Source organism: Rhinopithecus roxellana, chromosome 10, assembly GCF_007565055.1.
Source record: "Rhinopithecus roxellana isolate Shanxi Qingling chromosome 10, ASM756505v1, whole genome shotgun sequence".
Lineage (NCBI taxonomy): Eukaryota > Metazoa > Chordata > Mammalia > Primates > Cercopithecidae > Rhinopithecus > Rhinopithecus roxellana.
In genome coordinates, this window is record NC_044558.1 from 81,587,745 (window position 1) to 81,614,593 (window position 26,849).

The 26,849-nt window shown below is 50.8% G+C and overlaps 2 protein-coding genes across 3 annotated transcripts in view; one reads left to right on the plus strand and one right to left on the minus strand.

Annotated features, from left to right (window-relative positions):
• The window catches only part of CCDC92 (coiled-coil domain containing 92), a 35,718-nt gene extending 19,603 nt beyond the window's left edge, over positions 1-16,115 (plus strand). The window contains exons 2-5 of one of the 2 annotated variants that reach the window (XM_010368405.2): positions 8,121-8,213; positions 8,989-9,135; positions 9,693-9,734; positions 14,699-16,115. In XM_010368405.2, the coding sequence (XP_010366707.1) occupies positions 8,180-8,213; positions 8,989-9,135; positions 9,693-9,734; positions 14,699-15,468 (993 nt within the window). In that variant the 5' untranslated portion in view covers positions 8,121-8,179 and the 3' untranslated portion in view covers positions 15,469-16,115. The remainder of the gene's footprint in view (positions 1-8,120; positions 8,214-8,988; positions 9,136-9,692; positions 9,735-14,698) is intronic. The other variant, XM_030938912.1, reaches the window with a different exon arrangement.
• Positions 16,116-16,796: 681 nt separating this feature from the next.
• Positions 16,797-26,849, minus strand: part of DNAH10 (dynein axonemal heavy chain 10) — a 184,638-nt gene continuing 174,585 nt past the window's right edge. Inside the window, 11 exon segments of the mRNA XM_030938911.1 lie at positions 16,797-17,187; positions 17,742-17,887; positions 18,983-19,163; positions 20,392-20,559; positions 20,653-20,864; positions 21,029-21,160; positions 21,949-22,120; positions 22,756-22,851; positions 23,032-23,241; positions 23,919-24,119; positions 25,681-25,864. Coding sequence (XP_030794771.1) covers positions 17,041-17,187; positions 17,742-17,887; positions 18,983-19,163; positions 20,392-20,559; positions 20,653-20,864; positions 21,029-21,160; positions 21,949-22,120; positions 22,756-22,851; positions 23,032-23,241; positions 23,919-24,119; positions 25,681-25,864 — 1,849 coding nt within the window. The 3' untranslated portion in view covers positions 16,797-17,040.

Genomic DNA, 26,849 nt, shown 5'->3' on the forward strand with positions numbered 1-26,849 from the left:
CATGAGCTGCTGTGCCTGGCCGAGACAAATGATTTTTAACACTTTGGTGTATATCCTTCTACACATATACAAAAATGTGAAAATATACCTACAGTTTTTAACATACTGTTTAAAAACTTAACCTATCAGAGACGTATTACCTTGTTGGTAAATACAGATCTATGCTGTTTTTAATTATTGCATACTTTAGATGTGCCATGCTAGCCCCTTATTGACAGACATTCAGGTTATTTTGTGTGGTGATTATCTCGCAAAAAAATCCTTTTTTTTTTTTTTTTTCTGGTTGCTACTGGAGTTTTCTTTCCTCTTCCAGCTTTTAGAGACGTGCCTATTAAAAGACGTCTGCTGCTTAGCCGGGAGTAGGGGAACCCACAAAACATTCCCATCCAAAGTTTCCACATTTGGATGAGTCCAAATTTAGTTCAGTTGCCACTTTATCACAGTAAGCCAGACACATTGCAAAATGCTTTATACAAAAACTCTCATTTTACCCTCCCAGTCACTGTATCATGTAAGTTTGATTATTTCTCATGTTATAGAAGAGAAAGGTGAGGACTCAGGTTGCAGCTCGGATATGGCAGGGTTGGAATTGGAACCCAAGATTCTGACTCTTGTGCTAAGCTCTCAACCACACCTGTTTTTGCCAGATTAAAAAAACCTAATTCTTTAAGAATGACTAATCAACAAGAGGTTTTATCTTTTTAAAACATAATTGCACCTTTGCCTTCTGCTGTTTGCTTCCACTTTGTAATTGTGTTTACTCTTTTTACCAAAATATTCCTGGAGTCATTGTTGAGTACTTACCCTTCCTTGAAATGTTGTCCCTTTGTATTGCTGCTTTAACTTTTAGAGATTTCAGCTCACTCACTAGTTGAATTTCTTAGATACAGGTACAAGTAGGAATAATAGGGTCCTACCATGCAAAACAGTTTATCCAGGTGATGGTGAGTTCAGGTAACATCAGTATCCATTTTCAGAGACAGTGAGTGACCTTTCTTAAAAGCAGGTATTTGGGGCCGGGCGCGGTGGCTCAAGCCTGTAATCCCAGCACTTTGGGAGGCCGAGACGGGCGGATCACGAGGTCAGGAGATCGAGACCATCCTGGCTAACATGGTGAAACCCCGTCTCTACTAAAAATACAAAAAACTAGCCGGGCGACGTGGCGGGCGCCTGTAGTCCCAGCTACTTGGGAGGCTGAGGCAGGAGAATGGCGTGAACCCGGGAGGCGGAGCTTGCAGTGAGCTGAGATCGGGCCACTGCACTCCAGCCTGGGCGGCAGAGCGAGACTCCGTCTCAAAAAAAAAAAAAAAAAAAAAAAAAAAAAAAAAAAAAAAAAAAAGCAGGTATTTGGGATCGAGAGTTGATGGCCTAATTAGCCATGGACCATTTTTTTAGCCTCCTGAAGTACTGCAGATGGTTTCAAAGGGAGAAGCAGGCTTTCTTGTCCCTCAGGGCGCCTTGCTCTGCCTGCCTCTCTAGTTGCCTCCCTGAATGGCTCTTCTCCAGTGAAAATAGAGGATAGAGGTCCCAGAAAATGCTTCTATTTGCATTTAAGAATATATCCTTAAATCCAATATATCCTTCCCTCTTTGGAAGTAATTGGAATTTCTTTGCTAGCTCATTTCCATACTTAGATAATATTCAGGAAATACCCTAGTTGACTAAGTAAACAATCTTGAGGTATATTTATAGGACTATTGACCAATGTTTACGTAAAAATAATATAGCTAACATTCATTGAGCACTACTCTATGCTAGGCCCGTCCTGGTTGCTTTTAGCACTTAAAGCCACCCCATGAGTCAGACATCACGATGAGTGAGGTAACAAGATAGGGGTCAGTTACCGCCCCAAGCGTGGCCTAATGTCTCGAGTTTGTCCACGCCAGTCTCTTTGATCCCATTGTGTTAAGCAGATCTTCTTTGGGCCTTAGTTTCTTAATCTTGAAACAAAGGGGTGTTGGATGCCTGATGTTGAATATTTACCCTCAATGTTTTCTGACTCCATGAGTCTACTTAGAAAACCACCTCCCTGCTAGGAATCATTTTCTCCTCCTGTTACATTCAATCACTGCAATTGCTGCCTTTGTTCCCTGGCCAGACTTCATTTTCTTGATGGCAACGCTTAAGCTATAGGACACCAGAGCAGTACAGAAAGTTCCCACAGAAAAGCCCCCAGAGGTCCTTGTGCACAAACGCTGAGACACTGTGCCCTGTTAAAGGCCAGGCAGTGCTGCCAGGTCAGGGCCTTTCAAAAAGTGCACAGAGAGGGCGGCGGGGCTCCCGGTGTTCATGGCAGGAGAGAACCAAATGTGAATGGTCATAACTTATTCATGACTAGAATCTAAAAGAGCTCATTATAACTAATTCACAGCTAACACCTGAGTGGTAGTGTGCTATTTTTTTTAGATTCTAAAATTATTACCCTATTTCCACAGGCTTTGTGTTCAACTAAAAGATAAGTTTGTTCTTGATTGCCCAGAAACAGTCTCCCATTTTTAAATGGTGTGACCCTTTCCTACCAAAGATACTCCCATTTCTTTTGGTCCAGGAAATGTCTCAGGAATACATCAGAATATTGCTTCTGGAATGTTGAGAAATGGTGGGGTGAGGTCATGTTCAGATTCATGCTGCTGCGGTGCTTTCTGGCAAATGCAGTGTAGTTCTGGTTTAGTTCTCCACTCGGTGCCATTATGAAGCGGTAGGAAATTATCTGCAGCACATACGTGATATGTGAGTTCAGATGTGCGGGAAGAATGGAAGTTAGTGAGGCAGGGGACAGGGAATGGTTTGCCACGAGAGTTCTAGACAGAGGGAACAAGGTGTGCAAAGGCCCTGTGTTGGAGGGGTCCAGGCCACGCCAGGGGCTAGAGGACACCAGTGTTGACAAGCACACAGCCCCGAGGGGACCCCGTGGGGTGCGGCTGGGAAGGGCAGACTGAGGAGGGCCTCTGGAGAAGTGGGGCTTGGTCCCAAGAAAGTCAGAGAGATGCAACGTGATCAGAAATGTGCTTGACCATGAAAATTTGTGCAAGGAGGGTGTGCACACAGGAGAGACACTAAAGGAAAAGGCATATTTTTAAAAGGGGGAAGATAAGTCTGGCCTTGGTTCCTCCCACGGGTAACACCAGAGCTGTTTTTGGCAGCTGAGTGCTGCTGCTTTTTCCCAGGAATAGCCTATTGCTAACTCAGCCCCCAGAGGACTCCTATCCACCTGGCTTGCAGGGGAAGAGGATGAGTCTGCCCCCTGGCCCTGGGACTGGGCACCTGCTGGGATCCCAGGAACCAGGACACACCTGCTACAGGGTAGAATACCTTGTGCTTTCTTCCTAAGCTAGCCTTGCTGCTTTGTTGAGGCGCTAGCCTGGCCCAGAGAGCCCTACCCTCACCCAGCTTCCTAGGAACCTTTGCTGGTATTACGAGCAAGAGTCATTAGTGAGTCTTTTTGCCGTATTGGGTGGTCGGCAGTGCCTTTACAGCTGTGTGATTTTCTAACGTGGACCCTCGAGAGCCAGTGGATCCAGCCTCCGTGCGAGCAGTGCTGTTCTGACGGCCTGGCCCTGTGCTCTGGACTCTGGAGAAATGCTGCCTTCCCTTCCATGCCAAAAGGCTACTTCTGTGGGCTGTGTTTGCTTTTCCTCTGCAGTTTCAAAGTATTAGAGATTTGATGTGCACAACTTGGAAAGCATCTGAATTTCTGCATGAAATTAAATCTGCCCCAGACCTCAGGATTGTCACCACATCACCTGCGGGCTAGGAGAAGCAGCAAGGCTTAGATACATTTATTGGTGTGTATTCTTTCTTTTTATGGGATAGCGTCCTCTCTTTCCCAGCGGTGGGTTGCAAGAGCAAGTGACGTAAGTAACGTGAAAGAACACTGTGCTCAGGCAAGTCAGGTGGTCCATGGATAGAATTACGTCGCCATGTTACATTAGTGCCCTGAGAGAAAGGGACAGCACTTTGGAAGGAAAATGGAATTCGGCTTGAGCTGTTCACAGGGCCCCTTGTCCTCACGCTGCTGGAGAGCGTACTCGGCCAGGCCGGGCCTTCCTCAGACACGTTGACACTAGGAAATGACAGCAGTGCACGCCCCCACCCAGGAAGCTGTCTTGCCACATCTTCAGAGCCTACCTCTATAGGATTTGGAATGAAAAGACTTTTTTGAGTATTAATTTTTTGAACATGTAGAGTGAACAGTAAATTAATTTAGTACCTGGTGGATTTGCCATAGGAAAAAATGTACGTGTGGCTTAACCTTTGAGTCCTGATCAAGGTCATCTATTCAGCAGGACTTTGACCTTCGAAGTACCCATTTGCATTGCTTCTGCTGGCATTCTCTGGGGAGAGAAACCACCAGAGCTGTGCACAGTCACCTGGGGGGGCTGGCCCCTGGTGGCCGTGACTAAGCCCCGAAGTGATAGTCAGTTGGAGCCCCATTATCTGCAGCCATGGGCAGCATCCTCAAGGAGGGAAGAGGACCAGTGTCCTGGCCTTGCCGCCTTTCGTTGAGCAAATAACTGTAAGATTGTGGATGGCTCCCAGCAACGCTGAGGAACAAAGTTGGATTGCCCCAGGACGGAGCGCTACAGTACAAAGAGCACACAATTTGTAGCATATGCCCTTTTGACACAGAAAGTGCAAGCATTTTGCCAGACGGGCGGGATGAGCTGCCCTCCATTCCTGGCTGACACACAGCTAAGATGGGGTGAGTGCCCTTACTCAGCAGGCGGCGTTATTCATCTGCAGCAGACGCCCTGTCTTTCTCCTGTCATCCGCCACGCTGACCCTATTACGGATCTGTCATGAATGCTCCTTCATGTTTCTAAAGCGTGTCTGATACTGAATTAAGTCTCTTGGGACCAACTCCATTTCTCCCTCTGAATTATGTGCATCTCCTGGCTGGGTCTCCTCAGCCTAAACAGGATGCCTCGGTGGCTTCAGTCATGCCACAGTACTGGGAGCGTGACATCATCACCATGATTACCTCTCTTCAGTAGTGAAGGATCACAATGGAGAAAACCACTGTCTTTTAAGCCGTGGCAACTCTTTTGCCCTCAGAAAGCCAGTGATATTGTTACTCTTTTGAGCTGATGAGAAAATAATTGAGTAATCTGGATACCATTTGGAGATGTGCTTTGTTTCCCTGGCCCCAAGTGGACCTGTCTTATTCAGGAATATCCTAACAGCTGTAGAATGCCCTGCACAGATGGCATCTCCATGTCAGGGCCTTTTAAGTCAGCACAGAGTGTGGAAGAAGGGGAGAGTGACAGTCAGTGAAATGCCCCAGGCCAGGAGACCTTTGTCCCCCACTGTGAGGGCTCCAAGCGGTTCACCAGCGCTTACTGGCGAGCTCCACGCGATATGTGATCATACTCTCCCTGCTCGCCTGCCTTTTCTTCTCCAGGCTGTCTGCCCATCATAATGGGACACTTTAAGGACGCTTTTGTGTTTCTGCAGTTAGCACAGTGGATTAATGAAATACAGTGTTGTTATGATTCAAAGTTGCTGACTGACCAAGGCAGTTAGAGTGTGAGTACTTACTGAATCACATTTAAATTTGTTACAAATAAAATGTAATACCACACTATGATAGGGATGGCTGCTGGCAACACTTTTACTCCATTCCCCTCTGCCCCCATGGGGTGTGTAGAAGAAAATACTGACCTCTCCATATAGGTGCATACCATTTTGTGCCACCATGGCGGGTGAGGTGGTCGTGTCATTTCGGGGTGTTTTAGTATATCCTGTTTTCTTTGCGCAAGGTATGCCTGTAAAGGAAGCACCTAAATAGGAAGCCCATGGAAACAAAGGCTTTTCAACCCTGAAGCCCTTACATTCCCCTGGCACCACAGCTGCACTCCACAGACTGGCAGCAAGGGCCCATTTGCAGGCCTCCAGGGTGCCAGGCACTGTGCTAGGGCTTAAGGTGCAGCAGTGAACAGCCTGGAGTCTGCGAGGAGGTGGGGAATAGACTCACACTTACCCTCACAGAGACACACAGACTAGAACTGGGGACAGGGTGGTAATGCACCAGGTGCCGAGTCTGGGGACCAGGGCTTCCAGGAGGAAGTAAACTTTTACTGAGACCTAAAGGATAAGTAGACAGTGCAGACCCAGGAGAGGTGGGCAGGAGAGAGGCCCGAGAAGAGTGTTCTGGGCAGAGGAGGAGCCATGAGAGGGCACCAGGGTGGGAGAAGCATCCGGAGGAAAGCTGGTGCCACCAGGAGCCCTGGGGGTAGGAGAAGCGAGGGTGGTGGGGCCAGTCACAGGGCCGGGCAGACCAGTCCGATTCTCAGAGCAGCAGGAACCGTTGGAGGTTTTTAAGCAGTCTCAATTTAAAAAACCAAATCCCTCTGCTGCCACATGGAGAGCAGAATGGAGCAGGCAGGAGAGGACAGAGGAGGCTTTCTGGCAGGGATTCGGGTGAGGGTGAGGACGGCCTCAGCAGTGGCAATGGGTACAGTTGAACGGATCTGAGAACTGCTTTCAAAGCAGGATGCCAGCGACATCATGGACTGGAAAGTGGATGGCAGGGGATGCCAGCGTCAAGTCCACCCCCAGGTTGTGTAGCTGGGGACAGCATTTGTGAGAGGTAGGACGCTAGGCCTAGGGCAGCTCTCCTGTCATCTGAGACCTACTAAATTCTGGATCCCATTTAAATGGTTCTTTCTCACATGGGCTCTGCTTCTTCCATCAGCCAACAGAATCCTGGATTGGAGTCTGTCCTTTGAAAGTAGTGGTCAGGCAGCTCTGCTAGAGTTCTCACTTCCAAACCCCTTTCAGCTCTTTGGGATTCAGCCTCCAGGTGAGGTGCTCGAATTGATGCCAGAGTGAATGACTCCGGATTGCTGAGTCGAAGGAAAACGTAGGCACCGGTACTGACAGCTCTCAGGCGCTCCTGGGATCTTCCTTCCTTTGACACTGAGGCTGTTCCGCTTTCAAGCGTTCTGCTTTGTGAGGGACAGGCAGGGTCAGAAAGCGCTCGCCCTTTCCACAGCAAGCACGCAGCACACGTTCCACATGCTGAACCTGCCCTGTCGTAGCTGGCTCCTTTGTTAAGGTCAGCGCCCCCCAACACTGTGCAGACAGTGTTGGGATCTCAGGAACTGTGGGGTTCCACTTAGAAACTAGTGTCTGGCCCAGCAGCCTACACAGGAGTTTGTGGTTACAGCACGAGACGGTTTTGGGGACAGAAACATCCGTTCTTGCTCCTGCCAGAAGGCTGCTCACAGTTCCACGGAGGAAAGCCCTGCTTGATGGAAACTCAGCTCTGCCATGGTCTGCACCCTGGTGCGAGGGGAGTCAAAGGCCAGGGAGATCTATGCTTTTTCTCATAGAAACATGCCTAGAAATGGCCGCCTTCAGGTTTAACCCACTCCCTGTTGTCGGTTTTAAGCTTTTTCTAGTCTTTTCCAACTGCAGACTGCACTAGAGTGACCATTCTCACAGCTGCCTCTTTTCACACCAAAGGAGTAATTTTCCTTTGGCAGGTTCCTAAAAATAAATTGCTAGTTCAGAGAGATGACCAGTTTCAAGGCTTCTGATCAGCTCTGTCCAATCGTTGCTCATGGCGAGGTGCCCCCGAGACTACTCGCCGTGTTCCGGGGCCACGGCCCTCTCCTGCCAGTTTCTGTCACCAACTGAAAGGGCCTCTTGTTTCTCTTTTTCTTGGTCCTTTTTAGGATGTGTCACCGTTCATTCCCCTTAGTGAGCTCCGTCGTGTTTTATTTCCTTCTCTGCGTTCTCAGGTTGCCCTTGGAGTGGAGTCTGTGGCTTTCCCCCTGAGCAGCGCCTGGAAAGTGTCTTTGTGTGATGAAAGTGTATGTCCGAAGTTCATTATGAACTCGTCCTAGCTCCAGAGCTAGTGTGCATGCACATCACTGGTCGTACAGATAATTGACAAGCAATTGACACGTCTGAAGCAGTGACAGCCTGGGTGTGTCAGGGTCTCCAAAACGGTCCTATTGTGGCATCCTACAAATGGGCTGTGTCCCAGGAGCCATTGAGAAGTTGTACCTCCTTTGCGGAGGGTTCTCTGGAATAGCAAATTAGGAAAAATGCATTCTGAGGCTCTGTGTTTACGATAATAATTTATAAGCAAATAACCCACATTTCATCCTCAGTATTTTTCAGTGCTGTACAAGCGTCTTGAATTACTCTGGTAGCTTTTCCAGAAAGACCCATGACTTCACCACATTTCTCGAGTTACGATGAAGGTAGAGTCTGGGGCCCTGAGTGAGCATCAGATGCTGGAAGCTGGGGCTGGGAGGGGCCAAGCACTGGGGACAGACTCCAGACACCTGCGCCACCCCTTGGCCCCATGAGATACATTCTCAAACCTTCTCAAGAAGGATCTGTGGCTCCTCTCTGTGCTGTGAAGTGCAGGGGGCTTCCCTCTGGAATTCAGCCCAGCTCTCCCTCCTTACTTTGGCTGGCTCCAGATGCCATTTAGAGGAAATGTTTGGCCCATTTCCCAGGTGTCACCGTTTCCCATGAGGAAGCTGTCAGTGCTTCCTGGTCAGGGAAATCTTTTGGGAGTGATTTGGTCAGTCACAGTCTGTTGGGGTGAGGTGGTGCGTGGAGAGGACAGGATTTGGAAACGGGTCCCTGGATTAGAATCCCTGCTCCATACCTCACTGGCCGTGTGACCCCAGGCTCACGAATCTGCCTCTTGATCTGTTTCCTCATGTGTAAAGGGAAGTGACTTTGTACGGTGGAGTGGGCCTCACTCATTCGTGTGCGAGGCGTGGTGCTAAGTGCTAGGGCACACCCCGAGGTGCTCAGGAAGCAGAGGCTGCTGTCCCTGGCCTGGGGCCTCCCTGCAGTGATGGGAGTGTAGCCCTGGTGCCCCCGCGCCCTGCCCTTCAGGCGCTGTGGTTTCCTTCTGCTCTCTCCTGGGAGGTGCACACCCCTCTGCACCCAGAGCCAAGGAGGACAGGCAGCCCTGGGACCCTTTTCAGGGACCGCAGCCAGGGTCTGTGTTACCCACAGGTCCCCTGGATGTCAGCATGGCAGCCACAAACCTGGAGAACCAGCTGCACAGCGCACAGAAGAACCTCCTGTTCCTTCAGCGGGAGCATGCCAGCACGCTCAAGGGGCTGCACTCCGAGATCAGGCGGCTGCAGCAGCACTGCACAGGTACATCGGGGAGCAGGCCCAAGCAGGCGGGGGGCAGCTATGGGGCACGGCAGAGCCCAGCGTCAGAACGTGCTAGGCCTGCCCTGCCCCCAGCTCCCATCGTCATTGCAGGAGTCCATCTGAATGCCTTATATCATCCTCATTGCATAATCAAGATGCACTGAGCATAAAGCTGCAAAGCCTTTTCTTGGCATACTGAGGACTTAAGAGATTAAAATACAATGGTTAGAATCTCCAATGCATTTTGGAACTGATAACCAAGATATAACCTGTGTAATACATAGAGCCAGCTGCTGACTTGTTTTGGATGGTTGGGCTATGTCATGGGAGAATGGGGAAGGGAGTTTGGGGGAACAGAGGGTGCCCTCTGACCCCAGGGAGCACAGCAGCCCCTGATCTTTTCTGCTGCTCTCATGCTCGCCTCTCCTGCTGCCAAACCCTGCTCTGTCTGGGTAGGACTTGCTGGCCAATCATGGGCGTCGGTTTTGCATTTTCAAAGCTGATGAAGATTTTGAAATGTATGGTAACAGAATTAATGTGTAACATTTCCCTTTTAGATTTAACATATGAGCTGACAGTCAAAAGTTCGGAACAGACAGGTAAGAACTCCTCCCCAGAAGTAAATGACAGTACCTTTCCCTTTGTGGTACGTGTCGGTGCCGTTTTCACTAGTCACACACTTGCTAGGAAGAGTTAACGCGTGTGGCCTGAGCTCTCTAAGGGAAGATGAGAAGGATGTTTGGATCCCTCCATGTGGCAAGTGGTTATTAGTGGGCAGGGGGATGAGTGATTTTGTTTTCTTTTGACTGACACATATATTTGGAATGCCTATTATATGTTTTTCTGATTTTTCCTACAATGAACATGTGTTCCTTGTATAATCAGGACATAAAAATAGATGTGACTTAAACCCAAAAGGAGGAGGAACAGCAGCAGCAGCATTGGGCAGAACCGCCCCCGCTCCTCTGTGTCGCTGCCGCCTGGCATGGGCCTGGCACAGAGCAGCTGCTCGCTAAATGCTGGCAGGCGAGCGGTCACATTACTAGACAGCTCCCTGAGGATCCAGGGCTTTCTCTGGACTACAGCCCCAGACCCTTCCCCCATCCAGAATCCTCCAGGACTTCAGGGAACCCCAAAGGGCATCCGCCTGCTGGCTCCTGGAGGAGAGACAGAAACCCAGGCCTTCCCAGGGCTCTCTGTGCCTGCTGCAAAGAGCCTGCTCCCCAGAACAGGGTGGGAATTTGGAGAGTGCTGAATCCATGTTTGTGCAGAGACGCCTGTTGGAAACGGGTTTATCACGTCAGGAAGAACACACCAAGGCAATGGATGGCTCAGCAAGGCTAGTTTACTTTCTGCAGAAAGGGTGCAACTCGCCAGCAGTCTCGCCACGAGAGCACACTCGAACAAAGGAGACGAGGACGTTTATAATCTTCATAACCTGATGCAGTTGCCCTATGACTGTGTCCCGTTTCCATTGGCTGGAATGGGACCTCACATTCTAAGCTTAACTCGATTGGTTAAAAGCTTGAAACTTTCCTAAATAGGCAAAGGGGAAAGAGGACTAAGAAGAGAGGAGGCTAGTCATGAGAGGGTCAGGAGGGTTTCCAAATAAGGAAGAGCATGTACTATGGTCCGGGACTCACTTAGCCCTGTCCAGGCATGCCGGGGCAAGTCAGAGCAGCTGCATGAGAACATACATAGAGACATACATAGAGCAAGGAAATGACAAGCTCTTTATGGTTTCAAGAAACTTTGAAGAAGAACTTCTCCATCCCCACAATGCCTTTTTCTAAACAGGCCTCACAATGGCAGTTATTATTCCTGAGAGTGTCCAGTTCCTTGTCAAAGACACGGACCATTTCCACCACGCCTTAGCGGATTACCAAGCACTGATTTTTTTCCATTTGCATTGCTCATATTACAGCCTCCTGACTGTGCCTCTCAGGAGCCCAGATGTCTTTTTGTCTGTGTGTGGTAGGGAAGGCGCCACGGGCTTCTTGGGGTGGTGGAACAGGAGCCTGTCCTCAGAAGTCTCCCTGCGGAGGGACACCAGGGACCTCCCCCGAAGCCCTGGGACCGGGAGCTGGGCCTCTGGGAATGCAGAGGAACAGGGTTTCAACCTGACATTGGGGACCTCCAGCGTCCACACCTGCCATCACTGAAGCCTTGGGAAAGGAGCTACCCGTGTCACGGAAGCCAGGGCGTCCTCGCTCCCTGTCCCCTCCTGGCCCAGGCTAATCTGAAGAAGCACACTTTTGCCCTGTGGCCTCTCCAGTCAAGGTTCTCAGCCCCAGGTCCCAAGGCCGCCCGCCTGCCCACCCACCTGATGTAGTGCTCCCAGCAGCAGCAGGGTCCTCACAGCAAGGGCTGTGTCTTAGAAGAGGCAGTTTCAGAAGCCTCTCAGGTGGTTCCAGTGGGGGTGTCTCCCCTCCCACTGGTGAAAATTGTTGTTTTACATTAGTGCACCCAAAACTTGCCCAATTCCAAGCAGCTCCGGGACCCAGGGTACAGCATAGACGCTTGGCTTCCCTCCCCTGGGGGCTGTGACCCCAGAAATCTGGGCCGGCCCTGGGAGCGCAGGTTTAGAAGCGCTGCGGTGCCCTAACGCTCAGGCAGGCTCAGCAGTGTGGCGTTTGGAGACCAGCCTCAGTTGCTGTTGTCAGCTCAGTGTGCACCAAGCTTTCATGGGAAGACTGAAATTTCCAGAAAGGGGGTATGTACAGAGGAGGAGGTAGAGTGGAGCTTTCTATAAAGAGCAAGAAATTGGCAAAACAGGAGGTGCTGATTCCCAGGAAGGACAGTCACCGAAGCAGCTCTCCAGAGCTGGGGATGGAGGAGGAGTCGCACCAGCTCCTTCGCATAGGACGGCCCGCTCAAGTCAGGGCCAGCAAACATCAGCCCGGAGCCAAGGCTGCACCCTGGAGGAGAAGGCAGCACAGCTAGATGACTCTCAAGGAAGGATGATAAGGAGAGTGTCTGTCCAGGAAAAGCTTCTCTCAGGATGCTGTGGCCAAAAGAACCAGAGTGATGCTTAGTGAGCCCCAGATTCGGGCCTCTGCTCTGACTCAGAGGGGCTGTGTGGCCTTGAGCAAGTTCTTTGACATCTCTGAACCTGTATCTTCATCTGAAAGGTGCCCCACAAATCCAAGTCCCCAGTCTGACTGCCAGGGCCTTCTGCCTTTGTGGGCTGCCCCTCATAGGACATGAGAGAAGCCCAGGGAGAGCCTTGTTCCTGAATGTTCCAAACGTCCATCAACCTTTTGCAGCACTGTCTGGGGGAAGAAAATCCCAGGATGGTCACAGCAGGCCGGGGATGTGGTTGAAGGCCTGAGGTTGCAGCCCTTCCTCGGAAGGAGCCCAAGGCCCACTGTCCAACCAAGTGTGGGCTGAAAGCAAAGGCCTTGCGACAGGCATGGGTGGTTGTCCCACAGGCCCTAGGGGAAGGACAGTGGGTACCAGGCCCAGTGCCATGCCCAGGTCAGCATTTCAGGTTGCAGGGGTTCAGCCCAGGTAGCTGGGCTCCTGGGTCTTACAGTGTCTATAGAGTCATATGTGTATGTCTCTGTCCCTCTCTTTACCTCTGAAACTGTGTTTCAGGATCCATTTTCCTTTTGGCAAAAAAATAAACCTCATGAAAGGTAATACTGCATACATCCTTTTTAGGGATGTCATTTGCTGACATTATGCCTGCATATATACACACAGACATGTTTTTTAAAAAGAGAAACTTGCAATGGTTCAACTTAAAAATTTTCAACTGCATGGGGCAATACACATTCAGTACACTCCTCGATTTACCACGGATATGTCCAGAGAAACCCATGGTAAGCTGAAAATACCAAAAACACACTTTTGACTTAACGGTATTTTCAACTTACATTGGATTTTTTGGGACGTGACCCCATGCTAAGTTGAGGAGCGCACATCACCTGCAGTGAGCTTGTAACATGCAAGTGCCCTGCACAAGACCAGTCCAGTCAGTCGTGGGCCCTCAAAAGCTCCGAGTCTGGCTGGCGGGACACGCTGCAGAGCTGCTGCTGGCTCAGGCAGGTGGGAAAATTCAAAGTGGGACAGAAGCCTGGGAAAGACATCCAGTGGCGTCCAGTGCCTAGGCAGGCCCTGGGTGGTGGAGTTGGTACAGGGAAACTGGGTGTGCGTCTGGAGTTAGGTCAAGGATAGAGGGTACAATAGAGACAGAACAAGAGGTGGTGGCTTAGGGAGAGTGATGAAAGCTTTGATTTATGTGGGAGCAGATAACATCCGGGACAGACTGAGGAACTGGAAGGCATCTGGCAGTTTGGGTTTTATTAGGCAGTGAGGAACCATTTTGAACAGAGAACAAGAATACTTAGAGGGGTGACCAAGTTTCCTAAATACAGGAGGGACTGAAAGGAAGACCAGAGAGGAGGTGGGACCAAGGCCGGCTGGAGGAGCAGGGAGGGGGCAGCACTGAGCAGCCGGCAGAAGGGCATAGTCAGGGAGGGGAGGCTGGGGATGGCGACTGCATCCAGTCTCCCTGGGAGAGTCAAGATGCAGGAAGCAGAGCAGCTATCTGGACTTGAGGGTGTGTCTGATGGAGACTCGCTTAGAGAAGTGGTGCTCAGGAGACACTGCATCGGGAGTTGACACTCACTCAAGGTGAGTTACAGACCAGCAAGGAAGAGTCTAGAAAGAACTTCTCAGGGGCCAGGCAAGGAGGATGGCCAGCCGGCCAGCCAGGTTAGGAGGAGCAGGATGACTACCCAGGGTTGAGAGCCAAGGGCGCTGTGTGAGGTGACCAGGGACTGCAGTCACCAGAGGAGCAGGAGAAGGAGGCAGCTGGCATGTGCTGAAGGACTGGGTGAGGACAGGCACCCAGGGACAGCAGAAGGAGGCAGAGGCCCGAAGTGTTAGGGCAGCAGCGAGGGGCCAAGGGCAGCAGCCACAGAGATGAAGCAGCTCACTCTGAGCAGGAAGTGGGAAAGAGTCTTTGTGCGTGTGTGGTGCGGGGAGCGGGGCGAGATGTGCGTGTGTGGTGCGGGGAGCGGGGCGAGATGTGCGTGTGTGGTGCGGGGAGCGGGGTGAGATGTGCGTGTGTGGTGCGGGGAGCGGGCTGAGAGAGGAGGCCAGCGGCAGAGCAGAGTGACAGCACCACACCTCTTCTCCTCTAAACATCGGAGTTTTAATGCAATAGACATGGAGAATTCTTTGAACATTTGAGTTTCAAAACAGTGCTTTGAATGTAGCAGGCATTTCATAAATGCCATCTGAACAGACAGAAGGATTTGCGGCCAGTTTAATCCTAAGTGTTTGCTGAGGTCTAATACTCTGCAATTGCCTCTTTTAACTTCAGGATCTTTAAGGTTCAGAGACATTCTTTTATGCAGTAAGCCAGAGAACTAAGAGCTGGAAAGGGCCTCTGAGATGCCCTGATCTCCCCACCTCGGGGAGGGGAGGGGTCTTTCCAGGGCCCCCACTGCCTAGACAGGGCCCCCCACCAGACAGGTCCGCCTGCCCTATAGGCCTCACCACTCAGCCTCAGTCTAATGAGTTCTTCACCTACTTCCTCGGCTTATTCTTGTAGGAGATGGGACTTCTAGAAGCAGCGAATTAAAGAAAAGATGTGAAGAGCTGGAAGCCCAACTGAAAGTGAAAGAGAACGAAAATGCTGAGTTGTTGAAAGAACTGGAGCAGAAAAACGCAATGATCACAGTGCTGGAGAACACCATCAAGGAGCGGGAGAAGAAGTACCTGGAGGAGCTGAAGGCCAAGAGTCACAAGCTGACCCTGCTATCTAGCGAGCTGGAGCAGCGGGCCAGCACCATTGCCTACCTGACCTCCCAGCTGCACGCTGCCAAGAAGAAGCTCATGAGCTCCAGTGGGACCTCAGATGCCAGCCCGTCAGGGAGCCCCGTGCTGGCCAGCTACAAGCCAGCACCCCCCAAAGACAAGCTACCTGAAACGCCTCGCCGCCGCATGAAAAAGAGCCTCTCAGCCCCCTTGCACCCGGAATTTGAAGAGGTCTACAGATTCGGGGCAGAGAGCAGGAAACTTCTTTTGCGGGAACCAGTGGATGCTATGCCCGACCCTACCCCATTTCTACTGGCTAGGGAGTCCGCCGAGGTCCACCTCATCAAAGAGAGGCCCCTCGTCATCCCCCCCATCGCCTCTGACCGAAGCAGCGAGCAGCACAGCCCGGCCCGCGAAAAGCCGCACAAGGCCCATGTTGGGGTGGCGCATCGGATCCACCACGCCACCCCGCCGCAGGCCCAGCCCGAGGTGAAGACCCTGGCTGTTGACCAGGTGAATGGAGGCAAGGTGAGGAAGCACTCAGGGACGGACAGAACTGTGTGAAGCCCGCCGGGCCCCACCCCGCGCTGCCCATGCACTGTGAGCACCACTAGGAAATCTCAGCCACACCTTTTCTGTTTAATTCCCATGCATGCCAAACTCTTTTCACACCTACCGACCAGTTCTTCTGCTCCTCTTGCCCTCTTCTTCACACCAAAATATGATTGTGTCCCTGCTGCAGAATATGTATTTCCTAATTGCTGTGGCCAAACGCCTGTGTGCCGAATTGCTTGCTTCTGATCCCGCTCCGTGTAACCTAAGTGCGCTGCGGACAAAGCCCAGGCCACGGCTGCGTCACTCCTGATGTTCACAATGCCACATAGTCACACACCTAATTAATTCTCAAGTCGGAGCAACACATACCAACCTTGACCTTATCCTCAGGCTCCAGGGCAGCCTGGCCGAGCAGCCGCTGCTCCGTCCTGGAGACCCCTGTCACCTCCCGACTTCCTCCTGGAGACCCCGTCGTCACCTGACCAACCTTTCCCAGGGTGGCACCGATCACCGAGCAGCCGTGCGTGTATCTCAAGGAACTAAATAAGATGACGCTACTCCTCATGGCACCACAACCTGAATGTGTGTTCATATTTTTTTTGTTAGTTTTATCCAAAATGTTTAAGATCCCAACAAACTTTATTTTCTAAACCCGCCTTCCTTCTGTTTTGTGTCATTTATTAAACACCTGAAGGAGGGCTAGGAGACTGCAGAAGGGAGAGCAATCCCAGGTCCCAGAAACCACTCCTGCTTCCTCCCTGCCCAGAGCTAGTCCTTAGAATGTGCTGCGCTCCTGAGCTTCTGTGGGAAGCTGCTTTTGCCTCTGATGGTGTCTGCCCACTGTGCTGCCCTTGCTAGCCTCTCCCCTCCCTCATGGAGTGAAGCCATCCCTTGCCTCCAGGTGGCCAGCCAGGGCTCCAGGCCAGCCTCGTCGTGCACAGAGGGAACGGGTGCCCAGTGACCACTGGTCCTGGAGGTTCCATGTCCTCACCTGACCCCACACAGACCCAGGCAGGCTGGGGGTAGAAGCTCATGCAAGAACTAAACACTAAGCTCAACAACCTCACAGTCACTGTAGCAGGTCAGAGCCAAAGAAGCTAGGGCCAGAGAGTTCTGGAAGGGGGAGAAGTGGCTCCAGGTGACTCTGGCCACTTCTGCTGTGTGCCGGACATCATCAGCCCTTCTTGCCAAAAAGGAGCATCTGCTGAAACAGACCTGGATCGTTGAAAACACACCTTTGGAAATGACATTAGGATTCTCACTTGTGCCAATGCTATGTATTTCAGGCACTTTTGCCTAATCAGGTGTTTGAGAAGGAAAAGAAAACTCCACACATCTTAAAATACTCTCCAATATTTACTTTTTGATTATATAAATTCCTTTTAAAAAGTAGTATTAAAAATAAAACCATTCAGGTTAATTTGTATGGAAAGAGATTTAAATGGCTGATTTCAAATGAAAAATCAGTGCCAGTCCCCCTCTTGCCTCTTGAGAGGCCCCAAGAAATGACAGCAGACCCTATCACTCTTCCCAACCAGCCCGAGGCTCCGAATTCATTAAGCAGTTTTCTTCACCCAAAGGTTAATCAGAATTCAGGGTGAGGCATACTCCTTGCAGCACCCAGTGAGAGATGTGCCTCGTGGTAAAGAGATCAGCTTCAAAAACCAAGCCGACTCCCATTTCGTTCCTTCTCATGGAGGTGGTGTAGACGGGGGTCCGGAAGGTATTCTGCAAGGGAGAGAGGCAGGTGAGGTGCCCCCATGGAGAGAGGGTGCAGAGGGATAAAGGCAAAGGGGCAGTGTAAGTCTTTGACAGGGGCCCCCGTGCAAGACTGCATCTGAGAACGCACGAGGCTGGGGCTGTGCAGGGCCACCCTCTGCCAGCTTCACGGGGACCTGGCTTCACACTGACACTGGTTAAAAGTGGGCCCAGGCAGAGCAGAAGGCATCTGCTGTCCACACCAGAGGGAACCACTTTATGACTCAGGCAACATCTGCAGCATTTTGCAAGAAGGGAGGGAGTCTCCCCTTGGTTAGTCTTGACCACAGGATCACAACTTGAGCCTGACACCTCTGGAAGGATTGGCATCACACACATGCAGCCGCGCCTTTCCCGGGAAGCGGCTATCCAGAGTTTTTATCACGGCTGCAAGACTCTCCCCAGCCCATAAAGCTTAGGCACCCCTGTCTTTAAAAGCAGGACTATTGGAAACCACCTCAGCCATAACTACAGTCAGAAGAGGAAGGGCTCTAGTGTCAGAGAGGAGGGGCTGGGGCCTTCACCTGCAGCTTGAGGCGATGGGCTTCAATGGGGATAATCTTCAGGATCGGCAGGTCCACAACCAGCACCTTGGGTTTGCTCTTGATAAGACATCCTTTTTCTATATCCCAGTCAGCACCCTCCAGGTACAGTCCTGAGACAAAGCATCCTACGGACACAAGGAAGAGACTGGATACAACCGGAGCATCCACAGCCTGCCATCAGGCACACACAGCAACACACACAAGCCACTGGCTGGCCTCCTCCCCAGCGCCCTGGGGACAGCCGAGGCCCTTCTCCAGCGCTTCTGTCCTGCCCACTTTCCCTCTGTGGAGGAGTGGCTCAGACAGGACACCCCGTGGCCCTCCCCCATGGCCCAGAGAAGTGGGTACGGGGCGGTGGCCTCTCCCCCAGGAATGAGGCACCAAGGTCGACGGACTTAGACCACCCTGGGCCCCCAGGCTAGGAAGATACATGGCACCAGAGTCAGAATGGGCACCATGGCAACCCCGGCTACCTTGTGAGCCGAAGTGGCTGGGGAGCAGGAAGTGGAGGCCTCACAGAGAAAGTGGTCCCCGGGAAGGAGGACCCAGCAGACATACAAAGAGGAGAAGAGAGGAGCCCACGCCTGTGGCCCCAGAGAGAGTGGCAGCCCAGACACCTGCCAGCTCCCCCGCCACTGAGAGCTGGAGAGTCCCTACATCTTTACTATAAGTCCCCACTCCTTAAGCCATCTCAAAAGAGCTTTTGTTCCTTGCAGTTAAATGAACTCTTAAGACAACATGGCCCCAGGGAAACAGCAGTTTCCAGCTCTCGTTTACACTGTCAGTAACCAGTGTCTAAGGGACCTGAAGTTATGGCATAATCAAAGAGTTCCAACCAAGTTAGTTCATACTGCTCTGTGGCTCCCATGCCCCTGGCCCCGTCAGAGGTTACAGGAAAGCCACCTGATGGTTTTTGCAAGAGCTAATTCTGCCCTAGGAGCCCACTTCCCATGAGCTAGCAGAGTGAACATGGTTCAGGTCTCCCCTGCCATAGACCCCAGGTCTCAACGGAGAAAGTGGAAGAGAAACTTCTGTATCCACCTTCAGAGGTGTTACGACATGGGCAGTGCACAGACACAGGAAATATTTGCAGCAGGCTGTCTTTCAAACATGGCCTGGCCCATCGAGGCCCATGCTATGCCTATCCCTTTGACTTGGAGGTGGCTCAGGGAGAGAAATCCTAAGTGAGAGGCTGTGGATCCCTGACGAGCTGATGGTACCTTGTCCCGCCCGCTCATTCACTTCATCTGCGTCCTGGAACTTGGTCACTTGTGTGAACAAGGTGGAGCGGTCCAGCGGCCAGCTGTTCTTCCGGCAGGTGGCCTGCACCAGCGCTGTGAGGTAGGACTCAGGGACATGCAGCCCCGAGAGCCACATCACGCTGGGCTCGCCCTCGGTGACCTGGAGAGAAGAGAGGGCAAGTGCTGGGAGCCTGGGGCTGCCATCCAATGCCAGGTCAAAGCTGGCCTGGAAGTTTATGATAAAAGACGTATTTCACCTGAGTGGCAAAAGATGGCATTGGCACAACTGGCCGCCCATTTGAGAAAAACAATCTGGACTGCCACATTCCAGATAGATCAAAGATTTAGATATAAAAATAAAACCACAAAAGTACTAGGCCACATCTCCAATGAATGCTTTCATATCATGGAGTAGGAAATACAAAGCCCAGGATAACAAAGAAAAGCCTTGTAGGTTTGACTACATAAAAATGTAAAGCTTTTCTGTGGAAAAAATAATGTAAGCAAAGTCAAGACTTATGACAAGCTGGGAGAAATATCTGCAACACAGCAGACCAAGGGCTAATTTCTTTGATTTGCAAGGAGCTCTTAAACATCAGTGAGAAAGATGGAGACCTTACTAAAAATGAAATCCAGATACAAAAAGACAATTCACAGAAAAAGCCAACACAAAATATCTGTAAAGCATGCGAAATACACTCAGGCTCACCATAAAGACATGCAAAGCAAAACAATGAGATCTTATTTTCACCTATCAGGGAGACAGTGATCCAAAATGTTAAGAACACAGTGTTGCAGAGGTGAGGAAAGAAGCACTCTCATAGACTGCGGTTTCAGCCTTTCTAAGAACCATCCAACAAGAGCTATCAAAATTTAAAATGCACACGCTCTTTGATCCAACTCTTCCACTGTCAGAATTTATCCGTGGAATACACCCCTATGCATATTCATAGACATGTGCACCAGAATGTTATTCGTATTAGCAAAAAATATATATATATATATATGGTAACCACCTAAATGTAGACAGTTACCATATTTTCAGGATACAGAAGGAAGAGAAAGGATATGGGACATTTGTACAATGGCATACTCTAAAAAAGAACGAGCTTGCTTTCTGTGCACTAATATGGAACAAGTGCCAGATACACGCTTAGATAAAATAATCGGGTATGCATAGTATGCTTCAGAGTCTTCAAAAGAAAAAAGAAAAGGAAAAACGAAAGATACAGATATGCTTGTAAGAATCTCAGACCATTTCCAGAGCATCCAGTAAACTTTAACAGAGGTTACTGCTGGGACATGGAAAGAGGGGCTTGGGAGGTGGTTTGAGGAAGTCTAGGTTGACACTTGAATCGGCAGAGAGGAGGTAGTGACGTGCCTCTTACCCACAACATGTACTGGCTGAACCGCCGCAGGAAGTAGACCATCCAGTTTCCAAGGGACTTTAAGGTGTCAGGAGCAAGCCTTCTCCAGATATTAGGGATATGCCCGATAAAAAGAGACCTGGCCACATCGTCTAACTCATTGCTCATTCCAACTTCTCCAGCTAAGGCCTATTTAGAAATCAAGAGCAATTGGCAACACGCTCTCAGAAACCCAGGCGCCACATACCTAGGCAGTAATCTACACGTGAGAGACAGGCTCACCCTTTGAAGTTCAGCCAGAGACTTGGTCATCCGGACCACAAGCTTGTTGAAGCGTTCCAGCTCCTGCAGGAGCACCACCGAAGTGGGGGAGATTCCTGTTCCAAGGCGCTTCCTCACTTGGTCCAAGTCAAAGACTTTGGGCATCTTGTTTTCTATGTCTTTGGCCACTTGACCAATATAGTCATCGCGGCTGATGCCACTGCTGGATTCTCCTAAAACCAGGACACTTTTCAGAGAAAGCAAGGCATCTATGTGTAGAACTGGAGCCTCCTGAGCCTTCCGGTTCTGGGAAAGGCATCAGCAATGTGGGAGAGCTACAAGAAGCAATCGTAAAACCCCACTCAAACTAATGAAGTCCTCCTGAGTAAGACTTTACCTGTCTGAGGCTGCAGCTCCAGCAGGTGAGCCCACATATCTCGAGCCGCCTGTGTGTAATAGCCAATCTCAGCGTTGGAGTGGAGACCAAACACTTCTGGCGTGTTGGCAAGCGGGAGGGCCTCAATGGCTTCTGCAATCAAGAGAACAATGGAGGTGGCACTATCTAGCCACCTGTGCTTTCTCAGGGCCCACAGCCTCAAAGTCCTCAGACATGCAAGACTAATTTCTACTGTTTAGAGGGTGATTTTTTTTTTTTTTTTTTTTTTGAGACAGGGTCTCACTCAGTCACCCAGGCTGGAGTGCACTGACGTGATCATTGATCACTACAGCCTCGACCTCCTGGGCTCAAGCATTTCTCCCATCTCAGCCTCCCAAGTAGCTGGTACTATAGGTGTTCACTACCACACTCAACTAATTTTTTTATTTTTTGTTTTTTGTTTAATTTTTTGTTTTTGTTTTTGTTTTGATTTTTTATTTTTTGTAGAGATGGGATCTTGCTTGGTGGCCCAGGCTGGTCTTGAACTTCTGGGCTCAAGCGATCTGCCCTTCTTGACCTTCCAAAGAAGGGATTACTAGGTGCAAGTCACCATGACCGGCCAATGACGTTTTTAATGTAAAAATTCTACACTACCACACCCAGTCCAACTGTATATTCATGTTTTCTGAAAATGGCTCAGTGAGCTTCACTGTGGCCACTCTGCCCTTCCAGGTGGACCCTGATTTATTTAGCATCATTGCAGGATGGGAAATCTGAACTCTATCAGCTCTGCAGCCAGGAATTGTCTGCCAAGCCACCTAACAGGCTTAAGAGACCACACCTGACCAGCCACGGAGCCCCACCAGGAGAGGAACCAGTTGAAATGTATGGTCTGCCTTAGAAAAAGCCTCGAAAATCTTTTCATGTCTGAGAAATCTCACCAACAAATTTCTCCTTTTCATCACCAACAGGGATTTTGTAGTCCACTTCCTTGTTCCGGAAGAAGTGGAATGGCTGGAAAGTATCAAAAATAAAGTCCCCCAGGTACTCATCCATATAGATGGTCAGGATGCGGCGATCAAAGCTGTCGATGGCCCGTCCTCCGTACATGACCTGAAATTAGAGGGCCTGAGAGCCAGCCACGAGCTCAGAACCTACTGTGTGTACCCTGGGGGCCCGGGGCCAGAGGCGCACCCAGGGTCAAGAGACTCCTACAACCTGGCTGCTGCAAGGCTCGAACCTGTTGACTTGCATAACCTTTTGGGCCACTGTTCACACAATTGATCTGTGGCTTTGCTGGCTTCCCAAGGGATAGGGCCCAAAGCAATAAGAAGCCCTCAGAAAGTGTTGGTGGCCCCTGTGCAGCAAGTAAAGTCCCCCAAACACATCAAACAGCCAAAGAAGCCAGCAGCTGCTTCTGTCTTTGGAATTGATGTCACTGCTCGAGCCGTGTACAGACCACCGGGGAAGCTTCCTGTGAGCTCTGTACACAGTGACAGCGGAAGCAAGGGGCTAGAGGCTGCCTAGCCTGGATCCCCAGCCATGGATCCAGCTCAGGGAACCTCTGTGTGAATAGAGCTCACTTAGGACAAATAACAACTGAGTGAGAGCAGAGAGAATGTCACAGAGACCCAAGGGGAACAGGGGCAGAAGAGGCTGGCTCTGAGGGCTCAGAGGAAAATAGGGGCACAAGGCCACAGCTCTGTAGCTCCAGAGGCACCTGCAGAAGGATCCCCGCTCACCCCTACCTCTCCAATTAGGTACTTGAGGCTGCCCCACGGGATCCTCGGGTCCCGTTGCTGGAAGGCTTTCGTTAAGTATGTGTTCAGAATTTCCATGCAGACCTTAAAAGAAGAGAACACACTCAGTTACACTGAAACCCACCAAGCTGTTCACATTCTGATACTTTTCTGAAAAGGCTGCTGGGAATGGCGCAACCCTGCTGTGGTTGAACTCAGAGGAAAGTCGGGGAGGAAGCAGTCGCCTAAGGAAGCCATTTCCAAGGAGCAGCAGCCGCTGTCCACCTGGAAGTCAGATTCATTGAAGTCATAGTACACGTTCCAGCCAATCTTCCCAAACTTTCTTCTCTCCTGCACCACGGCATGAAAGAATGCCAGCACGTAGACCAGCGGCTTGAAGGCAGGGTGCGGGCACTGGTCCAGCATTTCGTGAGAGATCTTGAAGTAAGTTGCCCTCATGTTGAGTTTCAGCCCATTGGGCGGCTCGGTGACAACCTTCAGAAGAGAAGAAAACGCACAGTGATGGAGACCGCAGGCCCACAAGCTTGGAAGAGTGTGCGCAATGCAGGCACTGCGCTTTCCTTCCTCTCTGCGGAGCTGTCTGAGACCTCCAATAGCTAAAGTCTCTTGTCCAGAGCCCAGGCTAAGAAGTTAAAGGACTAGATGTTCTAGCTCTCAGGGTCAAGGATCAAGGGTCTTTGACCTTCCTCTGAACCATGAGATCCTTTACTATAGAATGAAAGTAAAGTCTTCCCTCCACCTCCCCAGAGAGAGACGGGGAATGACAAAACCTTTCCAAAAGAATTTGCTGGAGAATAAATTAAATGGGGCATGTAAACCACCCAAAACTTCTGCAGTCAGCAATAGAGAACTGCAGGCTATGGGGTGGCGGGGGGGGGCATGAACTTTATAAAAAGCAGCCTAGATATTGTTAGGGACACATGCAGAATTGGTAGAGATAGGCCTGGGATTCACAAACACCCACCCAGGACAGCAGCCCCCTCTAAAGAGAGAGAGAGAGAGGGGATGAGAAGGGTTTCAACCGCGAGGTTTCAACTGCAGCCTAAGGTTTATTTCTACACAGACACACACACACCCCGGCCCCACAGCAACACGGTGGTGGTCTGAGAAGCTGGGTGCTGGGCATGTTGGTGTCCATCCTGAAGCCAGACCTTTAGGGACTTCTGCAGAATCCCGATGGGGAAGCCCTTGGTGGGGTCCGTGGTGAGCCATAGGCGGAAGTCTGGGTGGGGCTTGGTGATCCTCTCCAGGGACTTCTCCAGATCTTTCAGCCACTTGACCAGGAGGTGGCAGTTCTGCAGCATCAGCCACTGCCCGCGAGCCACCGCAGTCTCCAGCAGCTGCAGGGCCACCTGCGCCAGGGGAGAGGGAGGAGGAGAGGGGGGAGTTGGCATCCAAACCCAACCCCGTGCTCTCCAGAGACCCACTCCACCCCCACAGAAAGGTGACGGCCAGCTCCAACAGCAGCCAAAAGAAAGCCAAGGATCCAGGAGCTACAGAAGGAGACTTCAAATAAACCATCTTTTAAAAACCCCATGGGCCCCGTGGGTGCGCTGAGCTGGTCACACACAGCCTGGAAGATGGGTTAGCATTTTGCACTCATCAGCCTCCCTGGCCCTAGAAACCCCAGCTTCTCCCACAAAGTCGCTCCTGTCCCAAGGACTCCTGAGCAGGGCTGCAACAGACCAGCTAAAGCCTACCAGGAAGTAGGGATTGTCCTGGCCACTGTAAGATCGTCAGGGCCCTAGGCCTGGAAAACAATCACCATGTCCCCTCCCAAATGTAATTCAAGCACAAACAAGCTAAACACCCAAATCAAGCCTTGGTTTCTGAAATGGCTTAAAACACATGAGCGCTGATGTTACAATCGCTTCTTTCAGTGTTGTGGTTGAGAGAGCTGGCCCGCCTTGCTGGTGCCCAGGGCTTGCCTTCTGGGCCATCCAGCATGGGTATGGCCATCCTCATCTCACCCAGGGGCTTTCAGCAGCAGAGGGGCTTACCCAAAGCCTCGCAGTTCATAGCAAAGCCAGGACTGGCAGTCAGCTCCCTCTGACCCCAACACGCATGCCTGCGACCATCACACTTGCTGACGCACAGGCTTTTCCTGCAAGCTTTGTCCCACATTGTACTGAACTTGCGTAGCAAGTTCTAGCAGGGAGCACTGTGATGCAGAGAGGCAAGATCTCAGGAAAGAAAGCTCTCTGGCTCAGAAGGATAGGAGGATTTGCGCCACAGTTCTGTCCTGAATGGTCCTGGGCTCAGCCTCTCTCGACCCACTCCCTTGGCCATGCAACTGGGGCCATCATAATTCTGATCTGCAATGAGGCTGTTCAGGGACTAAGGAAGGTAAGGACTGTGTGTGTAAGGGCTTTGAAGACAGCACAGCCTGGGCACCGTGGCTCATGCCTGTGATCCCACTTTGGGAGGCCGAAGTGGGAGGATCGCTTGAGTCCAGGAGTTCAAGACCAGCCAGGGCAACATGGTGACATATTTGTATTTTTCTCTACAGAAAATACAAAAAACATTAGCCAGTCATGGTGATGCATGCCTGTAGTCCCAGCTGCTACTGGGGAGGCTGAGGCAGGACGATCACTTAACAGTCAGGAGGTCGAGGCTGCAGCGAGCTATGTTCGCACCACTGCACTCCAGCGTGGGTGACAAAGCGAGACCCTGTCTCAAAAAAGAAAAAGGAAAAAAAAAGAAAAGCACAGCACCATGATCACAACACAAGGTTGTGAAATCATAACTATTATTGTCATCTACCCAGTGTTTCATTACTGCTTCTTTGCTCGGAAATGCATCCAACTTCTTTGTGGCGTGGCACTCTCAGCTTAAATCCAGGTTAGCTCCTCCTTAGCAGACACCAGGGACCTCCCCTAAATGTAGAGTTTGTTCCTTTCAGCCACAAATTACCTTCTCTTGACCTTGACCCATTGCAAGGAATTTGAGGCGATTTCCTCCAAAACCACTTCGCTCTGCTAATTTCATAAGATCACTGGCAGGGTCAGAGCCAGGACTCAGGATAAACACAATGGGTGAATTTGGAGTGCTCTGCTCAAAAATAGCTTCAAAGCTGATCATTGGGGGCTGCACATACCTGGTGAAAGAAACACAGTCAGAAAACTCTCCCAGGAAGACAGCTTCAGACCAGGGGCTGGTCTGTCTGATCACTGCTGCCTCCTCCAGGGTCCAGAACCTTCTGACCCCTCATCTGGGATAGCTCTTGGCAGTCTTCCGTTTTAGATTCTAGTTTCTATGCATGTCTCCCACCCTGATGGGGAACTCCTGTACCCCCTGCACGCTCAATTCAGTTGGTTTGTGCTGAGCTGTGCACCTCAGCTTGCCCTCCAGGTGGGCGTGCCCATGGCACAAAACCCTGAGGTTCCACAGGTGTGTCCTGAATGGTCCACATCTTGAATTTTGAGTTTTGTGTGTGGGTTTTTTTCTTTTTCTTTTTTTTTTAATTGAGAGATACAATCTCACTCTGTTGCCCAGGCTGGAGTACAGTGGTGCTATCATAGCTCACTGCAGCCTCAAACTCTCAGGCTCAAGCCATCCTCCCACCTCAGCTTCCTTAGTAGCTTGACTACAGGTGTGCGCCACCGCAGCTGGCTCATTTTTTTTTTTTAATTTTTTATTTTTTAGAGGCAGTATCTCGCTATGTTGCCCAGGCTGGTCTCGAACTCCTGGCCTCAAGCGATCCTCCCACATCAGCCTCCTGAAGTGCTGGGATTACAGGTATGAGCCACTGCACCTGACCCAGACGTGTGTTTTAAAATTCATTGCCAACACAAAGATGCAGGGATATTTCAGGTAAAAATCTGAAGTTCTAGCTTCTTTCAGAGTCAGAGGATCCAGCCACTGTGGGTTCCCAGTGGCACATGGTATCAGTGAGCAGGAGCTAAGGGCAGCTGCCCAGGGACCAGGACTCCACCCAGCCTCATCACTCACTGCCATGGCCTGCTGGCTGCAAGGGCACATCTGAGCTGCAGTCCCACGCTCTCTGCCTGGCTTTGTACCCATGCTAGAGCAACATTGTCCAGTGCGATGGCCATGAGGCACACGTGGTGACTCAGCACTTA